Source organism: Sarcophilus harrisii, chromosome 4 (assembly GCF_902635505.1).
Source record: "Sarcophilus harrisii chromosome 4, mSarHar1.11, whole genome shotgun sequence".
In the NCBI taxonomy this organism is placed as follows: domain Eukaryota; kingdom Metazoa; phylum Chordata; class Mammalia; order Dasyuromorphia; family Dasyuridae; genus Sarcophilus; species Sarcophilus harrisii.
The window spans coordinates 366,145,440-366,162,119 of NC_045429.1; the positions used below are offsets into that span (position 1 = coordinate 366,145,440).

A 16,680-nucleotide genomic window follows, 5' to 3' on the forward strand; every position below is an offset into this window, starting at 1 on the left:
GTATGTAATTTTATTTAAATCATCATTGTCCAATTACACAATTACATTGATTTTGTTTTGTATGGTGGTGAAAAATTCTTGCACTAAACTGTCTCATATTGTTTTAAATCTTTATTTTTCCATATCACAGAATCTTGGAATTTGTTGGGATTTCTGAGGTGACCCAGTCAGTAAAGCATTTATCATACTGCTAAACATTGGGGATGCAAAAAAACAAACAAACAAACAAAAAAAGCAAAAAGCAGCTCTTACTATCTAGGATTTTACATTACATTCAGACAAATAACATGTAAACAAGTATGTACAAACTATATGCAAAATCATCTGAGAAGGGAAAGTGCTTGAAGCTGGCAGGGTAGGGAAGAAAGAACCTTTTGTAGAAAATGGATTTTAAGCTGAGTCTTGAAGCAAGCTTGAAGAAATCAAATGTGTGTGAGAGTAGAGCATTGTGGACATAGGAGGCAGCAAATACAAAATAGGAGATGGGAAATGAAATGTTGTAGTGAAAAAGTAGGCTAGTGTGACACAGTCATAGAGTGTATGTTGAAGAGTGGTGCAAAAAGACTGGAAAGATAGGGAGAGCTTTAAATGCTAAATAGAGTTTATATTTCATTTCAATTTTAGAACAAGCCCTGGAGATTTTCAGTGGGAAAAGCTTAGAGAAGGAAGAGAATAAAAGTGGGACACTGAATTAAGAGGCTATTGCAATAGTCCATATGAGAGGTGATAAAAAATTGAACTACAGTGGTGGTGGCTATGAGTAAAGAAAAGAGAGGGATGTGTCAGTGGAACACAAGACTTAACAATGGATTTAGTATGGGAATTGAGAGAGGGAAGAGTCAGAATGGCTGAAGTTGAAAACTTGATTGACTGGAGGGATGGTCATACCCTCTGTAGAAGTAGAAAGATTAGGAAGACGGGTGAGTTTACGGCAGGAGTTCTTAACCTGGGATTTGTAAACTTGTTTTGTTTTTTAACCTCAATAACTGTATTGCAGTGTAAATGGTTTCCTCTATGTATTTTTCACGTACTGAAATAAATTATTTTGAGAAGGACTCTTTAACAGACTGCCAAAGGATTCTTTAACAACAACAATAAAAGATGAAAAAACAATTTAGGGGAAAAACTTATTTCTATTTTGGACATATTCAGTTTAAGATGTTCATTGATCATTTGGATAGCTATATTCAGGCATCACTTGATGATACAGGCCTAGAGTTCAGGTGAGAGAGCAAGGGGCTAAATATATGTAGATTTGTCATGTATGTAGAGATGACAGCCCAACCCTGTGGGAGCTGATGAAATCACTAAACAAGAGAGTATAAAGGCAAGGAAAGAGAGCCCAGGGGATCCCAAGCTGTGAAGGAATCTTGCTAGAAAGGCCAGAACAGGCATCATGAGAATGAGAAGTGATGAAATAAGTAGGAGCAGAATCAGATTTTAAGGAAAGTTGTGACAGAAGGTCTCAGAAGTCAGAAACACTCTGGGAGAGACCAGCCAATTGGAGGAAAAAATGGGGGCTGAGGGTACTTGAAGTGAGAAGTTCAGGGGACATTTTTGTCACCTGTAAAACTGTTAGGCTAGTGGTTATAATTCCTATCTAGAATTAGGCAGCAAGGTGATTCAATGCATGGTGTACCAGACTTGGAGTCAGGAAGACTAGAGTTCAAATTCTGCCTCAGACATTTACTCCTTGTGTGGCTCTGGACCTGGCTTCAGTTTTCTCATTTGTAAATTGGTAATTATAATAGCAACCTACCTTAGAGGATTTTTGTTATCAAATGAAGTAATATTTGGAAAACACAATATACATTCAGGCATTTTATGATTGTTAAGTATTATTTATTGACATAGAATTTGTTTTTAGATTTTCTGATTATGTTAAATGGTTTGTTTTTCTATACACTTATGTCAACTTATTTTTGAAGTTGTTTATGGTGCATTTATTATAAGTGTCCTTGAGAGTTAGGTTTAAGTTTTAAAATGTTTTTATTCTTGTATAGATTTGTATATAATATGAAATAGGTAGTTAAGCAAAAAAAAAAAAAAAAAAGTAATTTTCAATCTTAAATGAATTCATTCAGGCTGAAGAACTAATGATGTCCCGACTGTTAGTCCCTGATTTTGCAAACCAGGCTGCTTATCTCTATGGTGAAAATGCTGTCTTTGCCTGTTGTACAGGAACTGGAAGATGTTCTTTACCTCAGGAGAAAATTATCTTCAGTGCTCATGGTAAAATAGAAATTATACCAAGCATGCCTCATACTTCTTAATCCTCTACCATTCCCTAGTCTAATGGTTCTCTATATAGAATGTTCTCAAAAGACACTTTTCCCTATTTCCATATTGGACATCACTCCTTTACTGGAGGAAAAATATGTGGTAAAATTTTCATGCTGTTAAGAAGAAAATAATATTTTTCTCTAGAAAAAAGCAAATAGGAAAAAAACTGATATATATATATATATATATATATATATATATATATATATATATATATATAAATAAAGATCAGGTCTCCTCTTGCCTAGGTTGAAAATATAATGTTAATCATGGAAATACCACTGCTGATTGGGCTGCAAGTTTTGACCTGTTTTATTCTGGATCTGGATCCATTTTCCTCTCCCTAGGCGTGATGACTCTGCTTCTAGGGACTTTCTATATTTGATTATCAACACAGCATAACCACGCAATTGACTTCGCACACTGTCTCACAACTTTCAACCCCAAAAGATTGAGTGCCCCCAACCTCTCCAGATAGCAGGGATTCTAGATGTGCACTAGTAAGCTCGCTGTCCCTCCTAATTTGCAGTACATATCCCTTTTCCACTCCATTGCCTCAAGGGTCTTGAGTATTGATTTGCAGAAATACTAAAGAGGAAAAAAAATAAGTTTTGAAATAGAATTATCTTTAAAAGCCTTTAATATCTTATAGTTGTGTTTAATCCTTAATATTACATATGATTTATTAGATCATGGTTGGGAAATGAAGTTTTATTTGTGATTAAGGAAAGTTCCTGAAACATAAAATATTTTGTGAAAAAATATTTCCTTCCTGTTATATAATCTTTTATCATTATGCCTTTCTTTCTTTTAGGAGATAGTATTTTAGGAGCTGGTTCTTGTGCTGGTCTTCCAGTTTTTTTCTCTAGGAACAGTGGACTAGTGGCACTTGTTTCTAGGGAAAATGTGTCTGTATTACCTGAGGACCTGGAAGATTCCTTGGCATCTTCAGTTGCTGGGCCAAACAATGAGGTATTACACAGTCTTTCAAGCTAATTATCAATATTATATGAAAAGAAAATAATGAATGGCTTGAATTGGTTCGCCATTTTTTATGCTTCAAGTGAAATAAGCAAAAGCTATGCCTATGTAATGTGAATTATCTAAGCAGTTTAGAATTTAAAAGTTAATTTGGTAAAGTAGACCCATTTGGATTTTATTTTTCCCTTTGGAGATGCTAATAGTATTTTTAATTTAGAAATTATAAAAATTTTTGATATTCAATGGAACACAATGTATTATACATACATATATATACACACACAACAAAAAGAAAACTTTAAGACAATGGTGACATTAACTATGATGAATTATTTTGCTTATAATATTGTTTGTGATAAACATATAAAGAAAATTATGTTGTGAATTAGTAGTTTGTAAAATTATTCTGGTTTGCCACAAAAGAGTATAACTAATGGTGTGAGATATAACCTTTATCCTTGAAATGCCTGAATCTCTTTTATAGTATTTTTATCTTTTTGAAAAGACTGATCCTTTTTGGTCTCCTTTGCTGATTCATCATCCTTTTGCCACCTAAGTGACTGTTATCCCAAAGTTCTTCCTTATGTCCTTATCATTTCTTCCACCCCAGAATTCTTCTGACATTCTCATTTGTTCCTATAGGTTTAATTATTTCCTCTCCACAGACAATCCTAAATTTTTATATTCAGCTTTTATCCCTTAATTGAGACCGGAATTCAGACCTACATTTCCAGCTGTTCTTTCCCTCTGATAACCTCAAGTCATCCAAAGCCAAATTCATTATCATTTTCCCTATATCTATCTTCCTTCCCAGTTTCCTTTTTTTCCTCTTGATACCACAGTACTCATACTATCACTACCCTGATTTAAGTCTGCATCATCTATCTATGCTAAATAAAACATTATTTGCCTGCCTGATCTCCCTGTCTCTAGTCTTTTATTTCCCCAGTACAACCTTCACATAACTTTCAAAGTAATCTTCTCAGTACAGGATTCTGATCACATGCCTGACTTTCTCAGATCACAAGTTGGCTCAGAATTACATAATCTCAAAACTTGAAGGAACTGTAGGAGCCACTAGATGAACCTGTGCCTAAACAGAAACCCACTCTCAAACCTTTCATGATGAGGGAACCAACTGCCTCCCAAAGCATCAAATTCCACCTTTATTTTTTCCTAAATGTTAGGAATTTTCCTTACTTCAAGTCTAAAATTGCTTCTGAGCAACTTTTACTATTTTCTACCCTCGTGAATTACAGAGCATAGCTTTCATATTCTCTCTTGATCTCCAGGAAAAACATTCTCAATTATTGGCCTTCAGTTATTCTCACTAGATATTCATGGTCCTCTTATCTTTCATCATTCTGATTACTTTCCTCTGGATATTCTCTTGCTTATCAGTGTCTTTCCTAAAATATGGTCCCCAGAACTGGGTACTCCTAATGTGTGCTTTGACTAGGATGGTGTAAAATGAGACTCAGTTTTCTAATTTGAACCCCAGGATCTTTTTTAGCCTAAGATCACATCTGTGTGGGTTCTTATATCACATTGTTGATTGATTTTGAATTACAAGTTACTATACAGGGGGCAGCAAGGTAGTGCAGTAGATAGAGCACTAGTCAGGAGGACCTGAGTTCAAATCTGGTCTCAGACACTTACCACTTCCTAGTTGTGTGACCCTGGGCAAGTCACTTAACCCCAGTTACCTCAGTAAAAAAAAAGAAAAAAAAAGACAAGTTATTATACAGAGTATTGGTGTTAAACTCAAGTAGAAATAGTAGCCAGTAACTCCTTAAGGATTTCTGCTGGCCATATATTTATTTTAGTTTTAAAATACCATCTTTAATATATTTTCATTACATTTTGTTAAATATTTCCCAGTTACATTTTAATTTAATTGGTGCTGTACACCTAAGTGAATATAATCCCAAATTATCTCTGCCCTTTGTCCTTATCATTTCTTCTTTCCTGGAATTCTCTTGATATTCTCATTTGCTTCTACAGGTTTAATTATTTCTTCTCCACAGATAATTCCAAATCTTTATATCCAGACCTAAATAGAAATCCACTCTCAACCTTTCATGGTGGGAGAACCAACCATGCATGTCACAAGGTAGCAAGTTCCACCTTTGTTTTTTCCTAAATGTTAGGGTTTTTTTTTCTTACCTCAAGTCTAAAATTGTTTCTGAGCACCTTTCAATTTTTCTACCTTCTTGAGATGTAGAGCATACATATAATCTTTGTAATATCCCTTCAGATAATTGAATAGTTTTCATATCCTCCCTAAATCATTTCTTCTCCAGGCAAAACATTCTCAATTCCTTCAGTTATTTTCACTGGATACTCATGGTCCACTTGCACCATTCTGATTACTTTCCTCTGGATGTTCTCCATCTAGAGAATAATAGTGTAACTTTTAGATTTGATATAATTTATTTTCCTTTTAATTTATGGAATAAAACAAGCATTTCCATAACATAGTATAATTTTTTTTTAAAAGGTGATTGCACATGAAACTGCAAATCTATCACTAGTTTGTCCCAGTACTCTTTTAGTCGATATATCCCCACTGGTAGATTCAAGCATTTTGAGATTAGCAAATGCCATTTTTATATTTGGATTTCTGTCAGCTAACAAAATTTCGTGACATATAGTAAGTTCTTAATAAATGATTATTGAATCAAATTAAGATTTGTATTGCTTAGTTTGCTTTTATAAATAACTCATTTCTATTCTGCACATATTTGTACATTACTTTTATTGTGAGTCTCTGTGTAGCTGTTTATTCAACAACTTTAAATGTTCTGGTTATTCCATCACCAAAATATCATTTGTTATTCCAGAGTCCAGTTTTTGAAAACACTACCAAACTGGATATCATAGCACAAGAAGACAAGACAAGGTTGCTAAAAGCTGCTTTTCTCCAGTATTGCAGGTATAAAATATTTGCAATGAAGTCCAAGGATAAATTTTATTTCAGTATGTCACTTAAGAAAAAAAAATTTTTTTTGGAGAGGTAAGATAGAATGAAGAAGAAAGTAATGAATTTGGAATTCAGAGGACCTGTGTTGGCATCCCAGATCCATACTGCCTTGAGAGATCACTTGTATGAACCTGAAAAAGTTGCTTTGTTTTCTGTACCTCAGTCTCATTATTAAATAAGAAAATTTTAAAATAGATAAAGGCCAAGATTTATTCCACTTCTAAATCTTATGAGTCTGTAGGAGTTGGAGGTTTTGCTGATAACACTTAATTGTGCCTGAGTTTTTCGATTTTATGAGGTTGAAAGTGACTTATTTATGCATATTTTAAAATCAGCCTGTGAACACAGCAGATTAACATATTTTGATGTGAAATTGAAAAAAACAACTTTTCTTTAAGGATGAATATGAAATAATGATGATCAGAGTATAATTTGAATCTTTTTTTAAGTGAATAAACCAGATTCTTGATTTTAATTCTGGTTTTTTCACTAGTGAGATATAAGACCTTGGGCAAATCTTGCCTCTCAGTTTAGGTTTTGTCTGTAAAATAAGGGGACTGGGCTAGATTAAGGGTTTGTTGCCCATATGTTAGGAACTACAGATATATTAGATCTGAAAACGTTGGTAATTCCTTAAGCCAATTACTATCATCATGCCTTGCTCTATGTCCCTCTTTCAGTGAATGAGGGGATTTTTAAGAGGGAGGGAATACAATAGTAAATGCTGTCTCGTTTTTTGTGATGGTCAGAGATTTTCACATTAATATGTATCGTTGTTTGAGCGCATACTCTCATGATTTCAAAGTTTCTAGAAAATGAAAATTTGTTCTCTTTCCCCTCTACAACCCAACTTTTGGAATCCTTGAATTAGCATTCTAATGTACTGACCCTTCTAAAGTACTTGCTTTTTTATATTTATCCTTTATCTTCGTTTTTATAGTTGTGTTCAGTCTTCTGGTCAGTAGAGGGGGTAATGAGACAAGCATTTTCTGTTTTAAAAGACCCAGCATTAAGCTATAGTTCCTAGTTTTTCCTTTATCTGGCCATCTATATGTGCTATAAAAATGTTGTGACTTCACTGTGATTAAGTTTGGCAGATTTTCAATTGTCCAGATCAATGGAAAGAGATCCCAGAATTTCAGCGTTTAAAGGGACCTTAAAGATCTAGTTTAATCCTCTTTATTCTACACATGAGGAAACTTGAGGTGCAATTTTACCAAAAGACATAAGGTTAAATAGTGACCTAATTGCGACTAAGATATGTCTTCTAATTCCCAATTGAATGCTTTTCTGTTGGAGTACACTGATAATAATGTTTCAAATCCCTTCAAAATAATAAATTCTATATGCCCCAGAATGCAACAATATCAGAAGCAGTGTATGTCCTATGTTGGCATAATAAAACTCTATCTTAATAGTTTTTGCATTCCTTACATAACTTAATACTATGCTTTATATGTAGTAGGCAGTCACTGTTGAATAAATGAATAATCCTTATGACATGTCCATCCCTTTATGTTTTACAGTATACTTCAGGGTCTCGAGATTTGAGTAGGACCCTTTGATGGAGAATGGCTACCTTTTCCTATTTTTTAGGAAAGTTCAGAACAAAGAACATAGGTGGAAAATAAGTTATGATTGGTTAAAGAAGTTTGATGTCATTAGTGTAATTAGTTACAGAGATAAGGCATAGAAGACAATATGATTGGTTGGAAATTGGAAATGAGGGACTAGCAGCAATTTTTAACTCATAGTTAAATAAACAAATGTGCCTTGAGTAACCATTACAAAATGAGGCAGTAATAAGGAACTTGATTAATTCTGGAATAGAATGAAAAAATAATATAGAATCAATTCAGTTTCTTTCAGAATTATTCTCTTAATCAGATTAAGCCTCTGTTTACTTTCTACATTTGTTCCTTCAGTGAAAGAAATTCAATGGGTGGTTATTTATATACCTATGGAATTAAAAACCTTTTCCAATTTTTATTGCAGAAAAGATCTAGTTCATGCCCAAATTATGGTTGATGAACTGTTCTCATCTCATTCTGATTCGGATTCTGACATTCAGCTAGATAAAGCTGTCACCCAAATCAGTGTTGACTTGGTGGATGACTATCCAGCTTCTGATCCACGATGGGCTGAATCTGTCCCTGAGGGTAAGAAAATTAAAAATAAATACTTAAGATTGGTCTTATTTTACTCTGAGAAGGAAAAGGAGTATTTTGGTTTTCTTTTACAAAAAAATACAGTAGTAACCACTATTGTACATGAAATCACAAGACATAATAGTCTGAGCATTTATTAAATACCTGTTTACTATGTACAAAGCCCTGGGAATACCAAAAAGGGGGGCGGGGGGGGAGATCAGAAGACAGGTTTTTGCCCTTGAGGAGTTCTCAATCTAATTGGGAAAACATCACGCAAACTACTGTGCACATACAAACTATATATAGGATGGGTAGAAAATAATCAACAGAGGGAAATCATTAGAGTGGAGATTGGGAAAGACTTTATTTAGAAGATGGCATTTTAGCTCTGATTTCCAGGGAGCCAGCTATGGAAGCCATGAGGAATAAATGATGAGGGAGAGCATTCTAGGAGGGATAGCCCAGTGAAAATATCCAGAGCTAAGAGATAGGGTGTCTTTTTTATCTAATTCTGAGAGTGCAAGGTTGAGATCTCCCACTATTATAGTTTTGCTATCTATTTCTTCTTGCAGCTCTCTTAATTTCTCTTTTAAGAATTTAGATGCTACACCACTTGGTGCATATATGTTTAATATTGATATTGCTTCATTATCTATGCTACCCTTTAGCAAGATATAGGGCCCTTCCTTATCTCTTTTAATTAGATCAATTTTTGTTTTTGCTTGATCTGAGATCAGGATGGCTACCCCTGCTTTTTTGACTTCACCTGAAGCATAGTAGATTTTGCTCCATCCTTTTACCTTTATTCTGCATGTATCTCCCTGCTTCAGGTGTGTTTCCTGTAAGATAGGGTGTCTTTTTTGATGAATGATAAAGAGGCCAGTGTCACTAGATATGATCATATTTTTATTTTTTCCTTTGTGTTAAGATTTATGATATTTCCAGATGTGAAACCATCCTTGCATTCTATTTATTAGTTCTACTTCACTCCAATGGAGTTGTTTGTTTTTTTAACATATACTGTTAACATACTCTATTGTAGATATTTTTGACATATCTACATATTTATGACATAGTGTTTTATGTCAGTACAAATTAGTGCCACTGAATATGATTTTTTTTTAGCTTTGTTTTCAGTTTAGGGAACAATATCTTATTTATTCATGGAAGTAATCGGGTAGCTTACTATCTCATTCTATGTTTTGAAATAAGCTTAATTTAGGAGAGTTTTGTACTGTAAAAGTTTGATAGAATTTCCTTTGAATATCTGGACTGTAGTGGGCCTAGTATCATTTTTCCTAGTCAACTCTCAGATCTGCTAACTTATGATCTTGGTATATTTATATCAAATTTTTTTTTTCATCTTAAAGTAGATTGTTAAACTATAATTTTCAAATATCTGGCATATATGATCAAGAAGTATATAATGAATTTAACATGATTATTACTTTCAATATCATAATTCATATGTATAACCTTAGAAGTGACAATTCTTGGTATCAGACTCTTCTTCTTTATTCCCTATTAGCTAATATAAAAGACTACCACAGTTTGCATTGTGTTTTATTTTTGAGTAGTTTCCATTGCTAAAATTAAGAAAATTGAGTATACTTGCTTCTCAGTTGATTGCTTATTTTCTCTGTAGCTGTAAGTCTTTAAATGCTATAGATGATGAAACTTTTTTTAGTGAGATGATCATACAAAAATATTGAAGAGAAGATCTCTCTCTTGATAGCAACCGTATTGTTTTAAAATGTAGAATAGTAGTCCAAATGGTAATTATTTGTGTTTTAAAAATGTTCCTTTAAATTTTACAATTCTTAGATGATGTTACCAACAGTTGTCTCTCAGTGTGCCTAATGCTTAATTTTTTTCTCTTTGTCCTTATTTTTATTAGTGATGACATAAAACTAGAATACTCATTATTCAGATTTTATTATTATGTTTTAACAGAAGCACCAGGATTCAGTAATACATCACTTATTATTCTTCATCAATTAGAAGACAAGATGAAAGCCCATTGTTTCCTTATGGATTTTATTCATCAAGTAAGAGTCTAAATTGTTGAGAACTTTAGGCATCCTGGACCAAAACACTTCTTGTGACCTGTGGGTTTACCACATGTTTTTAAACAAATATTTTATGAATACTTTAAAAACCCCCACAATACTATCATTTCCCAATATCTTTCCTCCCTCCTTTCCCTTAGCCTATGATAGATCTCTTTTTTGCAACAAAGAAATAGTTAAAAGAAACGAATAATATTGACAGTGTTTGACAGCATATACCTCATTCAATTCTAATGTTCCACCTCCATTCTGTTAAGAGCAGAGAGGTGCATTTCATCATTGGTCTCCTAGACCAATGCATTGTTCTGAGTTCTAATGTCCTTGAACGTTTCTTTCTGTCATTGTGTATGTTGTTCTCTTGGTTCTATTTACTGTCTCAGTCTTCTCAAGTTTCTTAGTTCTTCATATTATTTTTTTATGCATAATATTGAATTATATTTAAATGCCAAGTTTTATTTATCTAATTATTTCTAATTTATTCCTACCAGAGTGCTGCTCTCAATAATGTGTGTTTATGTGTGTGTGTTTATCATTGATTTCCTTGTGAGTATGTACTAGATAGAGTATACACACACACACATACACACACACACACACACACACACACACACACACACACAAAAGTATAGAAATTATTGAATCAAAAGCATATGATCAATTTAATGACTTTTCACATGTAGTTCCAAATTGTTTAAAACTCTCCCTACTGGTAGTGCTAATGTGCCCATCTTATAATTATTCCTCCAATATTGTCCTGTGTTTTGTTTTGTTCTGTTTGTTTTGCTTTTTAACCATTTTTGCCTCTTTAACAGTCGTGAGGTATTATAATCTTCTTCCATTCTCTATAATGAAAACAATGGAAAATCTAGTCCCTTTAATATATTTTATTGAGAGCACTGCCATTGTGGATCTGTAATCATAGATGAATATCTTATATTTTCTATATTTAAGAAGAAAAAATTCTGGAAATTTGGGAAGGAACTTTCTAACATAAAGACAAATTTGGAATTTAAGAGGGGAGGAGTAAGAAAAATTGGTTCTTTAAGGAAGATAATAAAAGTTGCATTTATGTGATGCTTTAAAGTTTACCAAATGTTCTTCTAATAACTTTATCTAGTTGATATGAATATTAGTATTCTTATTTTATGTATGAAGGACCCAAGTTCAGGGAGATTTGCCCAAGGTGACATAGCTAATAAGTGGCAGAGGTAGCACTTAAACCTAGTTCTCCAGCTCCATCAAAAAAAGAAATAATTTATTTCATCAGATTGTTGGAGGTTTTTTTTTTTTTTTAATATGGATTAGGAAGAATATTTGTTGCTCAATATAATTGTCCCACATTCATTCATTACCTTCCCTTAAGAAATAGCAATTGCCTTATAAAGGAAAAAACACTCATTCATTAACATAGGATAAGGTGGTTTTGGTTTTAGTTTTTATTAATCTATCATTAAAGATCTGGTATGGACTTTCTGTCTTAAATTTTACATTCTTTTAATTTAGAGCTTACTCTATTAATCCTGGCAAGAAAACTTTAGTGCTCTATTTACTGTAGATGTCATCTCATTAATTTCCTTCCTTTAAACAGGAATATGTAAATCATAAGGATTTACATATATCTATATCACGTTTTAATCCTTTTGTGTTACATGTTTCTTTATGTCATAAGTTAAAGTATCTAAATATAAATATTTTGTTTGTTTCATTAAATAGATGTATTGAGTTAAGTCTAAACTGGATATGGAAATACAGTAACATAATAAATATACTAATATAATACAGTTTAATCTAACTTCTTAATGTGTCCAGAGTTAGTTTTAATTATAAGAATTGTTTAGTGCTACAATATTTAAAAAAAATTTCTTTCATATAAATAAATGTTTGTAATTAATTGTTGTTGAATCAAGGATATACCTGAAAATTTACTGCCAAGTATACTGCTACAAGGTAAATAAGTTGTGATGTTTGAAATTAAGGCAAAGAGTCATTGAATCAAAAAGCTCTACAAGTTATAGGAATGAGTATATCCAAAAAGAAATATTGAAAAGACTCCTTAGATTTAATTTGCCCTTAGACAAATCTATCTTCTGATAGAATAGGGAAGAGATAATTACAAGAGCTTCCTGACCTTGCTAGAAAAGAGTCAGCTACTAGAAGAATTGAAGGGAGTTTCTTAAACTCAATCTAGATGAATATTTAACCAGATTTTTTAAATGTTGTTATAATCCTTTCTAAGAGTATGTGGTCTATCTTTTTTACAAGGTTGGCTTATTTGACCGTCTGGGCACTTTTCCAGTAAGAGGGATGCCAATGGCAACAAGGCTGTTGCTCTGTGAACATGCTGAAAAGTTGTCAGCTGCCATTGTTCTCAAAAACCATCATTCTAGACTTTCTGATCTGGTGAATACTGCTATCTTAAATGCTTTAAACAAAAGAGATTGTGATGTTCCACCAAGTCTTACTCCTGCAGATGTCTTTTTTAGAGAGGTAAGATGTCATCATTCTTAATATTTATCTATTTGGTGAAGTTATAATGTAAATATATGTGCTATGGTTAAATATATAAATATGTAAAAATAGCACACTACCTGTTTTGTGTATATGTATACATCTAATATAAAAATTAAGCTTATGACTTGAATAAATAAGAAAGGAGAATTTGAAGAAAAAGCTAATAAAATCTGTTTTTTACATATTGAATTGGACATACCTGAAGAATATCCAAATCAAGATGATAAAAGGGAGTTGATGAGGCAAGACTGGAGCTCGGGAGAGACACTCTTGCTGGAAATGAATAAATAAATTCTAGGAGTAATCTGCATAATAATAGTTTAACAGAGAGCTTATGAGATGTATATGTGATAGTATAGAGGGAATAGAAATGAGGCCTGGGACACACTTGGCGAGTGGGCATGGCAGCAAAGAACACTGAGAAGAAGCAGACAGATGAATAGGGAGAGAACCAAGAGCAAACAGTATTAAGAAAGCCTAGAGAGGAGAGAAAATCAGGAGGTAATAAACAGTCAGAAACTGCAGAGAGGTCAAGAATATTAAAGATTAAGAAAAGACTTTTCAATTTAATGTTTAAGAGAGATTTGGTAATTTTGGAGAAGATACTTTCAGTTGAATGACAGAGTTGGAAACAAGATTACACAGGATTTAGAAGCTAGTGATAGGAGAGGAATTGGAGGCATCTAGGTGAAGAATATAACAAAGAAGGGGAGGCATGGAATGAGATAACAGCCAGTAGGGATGGATGAATTGAGGAATTTTTAAGGATGAAAGAGATGGATGTTTATAGACAATAGGAAAGGATCCAATAGAAATTGAAGATTAGGAAAAGAATATAAATGATAGTGATGACAATTTTTTGGAGAAGATAGAAGGGGATAGGATGGAGTGTGCATGTAGAGGAATTGGCTTTGGCAAGGAGAAGGAGACTCTCCTTCTCTGTTCCTCTTCATTTAAAATGACAGTGAAGCCAAAGCAGTTCCAATTGATCTTTAATGAACAGAACCAGCTACATACACTCAGAGAAAGAACACTGGGAAATGAGTATGGACCATAACATAACATTTCCACTCTTTCAGTTACTGTTTGCTTGCATTTTTGTTTTTTTCTTCTCAGGTTATTTTTGCCTTCATTCTAAATCCTATCTTTTCTGTGCAACAAGACAACTGTATAAGTGTGTGTGTGTGTGTGTGTATACATATATATAGTCTTTAACATATTTAATATGTCTGGGACTACCTGCCATCTAGGGGAGGGGATGGGGGAAAGGAGGGGAAAAGCTGGAACAGAAGGTTTTGCAAGGGTCAGTGTTGAAAAATTAGCCATGCATGTATTTTGTATATAAAAAGCTATAATAAAAAATAAGGTCACCATGTTGAGCCTCATTTTTTGTGACGAGTTATGAGGCAAATTCCATGACAGAATTTGGAGGGAAGAATTGCTGTGAAAATTTGAGGAAAGATAAAATGATTTGGAGCATTAGCTATCAAGAGTGAAATAGTGAAATTGATTAGGAAACAGTAGAGCGATTACATCCTTGCTGAAGATGGAGCTCAATTTGTAATGGCCCCATTTGGGAAAGTTTCATGACTTTTTCCAGCTATATTGAGTAGTTCATGAATAGGAGGAGCAAAGTAGACATTTGGTAGAAATAATCTGAAGATGAGTTTTAGGAAGGTGTGATTATGATGGGACACAGGGTCAAGAGTAGAAATTAACATGAATTAGTTCACCAAGGAATCAAGATACAGAAAAGAGGATAGTATATCCTGTGCAAGGATGGTAGTCTAGAAAAGAATGAGGGGTGGAGGGAATGGGAATGAGAATGGGTTAGGTGTTTATAAAAAGCATAGGGAAAGATGAACTATTCAATATCTGGAGTGTCTTAGGATGTTAAATTCTCCTCTATTTTATATAGTATATAGGGTAGGTAAATGGCATAGTTGCCAGGCTGCTGGAATTGAAATCAGAAAAATTAAGAGTTCAGATTTTGCCTTAAATACTTACTAGCTGTATGACTTTGAGCAAGCCAATTAAGTTCTCCTAGCTTTAGTTTCCTGATCTGTAAAATGGATGTAATAATTACACTTATCTCACAAGGTAATTGTGAAAGTCAAGTGAAGAAAATGTAAATTGCTTTGCAAAACGCAAAGCACTATATAAATGCTATTGTTATTTTCAGTTGAATTTCTAATATAATTTCTTCTTGGTTATTGTTAATTTTTTTAAACCACAGAATGTGAGTTCTTTGATGTAGAGAACTTCTGATAAGAAACTTCCTCTAAAAATATAGATTGGAAACTTCTTTGCAACTTATATAATGTTAGAAATGTTAATGATTTTTATGAATTTACCTTTGTTTCTTGTTACTTTAATAAAGCTATTAGTAATCTCAGTTTCTTCATTAATTCTCTAGTTTTCTTTTTTTTAATTTTATTTTTTATTATAGCTTTTTATATACAAAACATATACATGGGTAATTTTTCCACATTGACCATTGCAGAACCTTCTGTTCCAACTTTTCCCTTCTTTCCCCCCATCCCCTCCCCTAGATGGCAGGTAGTCCCATACTTGTTAAATATGTTAAAGTATATGTTAAATACAATATATGTATACATATTTATACAGTTTTCTTGCTGCACAAGAAAAATCGGATTTAGAAAGAAGGTTAAATATAACCTGAGAAGAAAAACAAAAATGCAATCAAACAATAACAGAAAGAGTGGAAATGCTGTGTTGTGGTCCACACTCATTTCCTGGTGTTTTTTTGCTGGGTATATCTGGTTCTGTTTATTATTGATCAGTTGGAATTGATTTGAATCCTTATTGTTGAAGATAACCACCTTGATCAGAATTGATCCTCATATAGTATTGTTGTTGAAGTATATAATGATCTCCTGGTTCTGCTCATTTCACTTAGTGTCAGTTCATGTAAGTATCTCCAACCCTTTCTGTATTCATCCTGCTTGCCATTTCTTACAGAACAATAATATTGCATAACATTCATATACCACAATTTACTCAGGCATTCTCCAGTTGTTGGGCATCCATTTAATTTTCAGTTTCTAGCCACTAAGAAAAGGGCTGCCACAAACATTTTTGCACATATGGGTCCCTTTCTCTCTAGGGTTTTTTTGTAATGAATCATCATGTAATATGAAATTTGGGAAATTTTTATATTTGCTGATGTTTTCCCTTAAATTTTAAAATTTTCTTCTCTGATTTTTAGTTAGCATTTTTAGAACTATGACAACCAGTAGTAGTAGGGAGAGATATTATCTTCACTTTACCCCTTTTTGTACTGGGAAAATTTTCAGTGATTCTCCAATGCAAATCTATTTCTTGTTTTTATATATGTATATATATTTTTATTTTTTTTTTAATCATACTAAACCTTGAAGGGAAAAGTTGGAACAGAAGGTTTTGCAAGGGTCAATGTTGAAAAGTTACCCATGCATATGTTTTATAAAAAAATACCTTTTTTATTTCTGTGCTTTTTAGGACATTTAACATAAATATATGCAATATAGTAAAGTCTTTTCTGTTTCTTTTTACAGGTATCGCAGGTAGACACCATATTTGAATGTTTATTGGAACAGGAAGAACAAATTTTGAAAGATACTCCAATGGAATCTGTTGAATGGGCTCAGGTGGTAGTCAATGTGAACAACATCCTGAAGGTACTGAAATGTAGTATAGTGCA

At 33.0% G+C, this 16,680-nt stretch overlaps 1 protein-coding gene across 1 annotated transcript in view; it reads left to right on the forward strand.

Moving 5' to 3' along the window:
* The window catches only part of NUP133 (nucleoporin 133), a 57,486-nt gene that overhangs the window by 18,510 nt on the left and 22,296 nt on the right, over positions 1-16,680 (forward strand). The window contains exons 10-16 of the mRNA XM_031966896.1: positions 2,085-2,232; positions 3,098-3,255; positions 6,108-6,199; positions 8,243-8,406; positions 10,351-10,445; positions 12,729-12,953; positions 16,535-16,657. Of these exons, the coding sequence (XP_031822756.1) occupies positions 2,085-2,232; positions 3,098-3,255; positions 6,108-6,199; positions 8,243-8,406; positions 10,351-10,445; positions 12,729-12,953; positions 16,535-16,657 (1,005 nt within the window). The remainder of the gene's footprint in view (positions 1-2,084; positions 2,233-3,097; positions 3,256-6,107; positions 6,200-8,242; positions 8,407-10,350; positions 10,446-12,728; positions 12,954-16,534; positions 16,658-16,680) is intronic.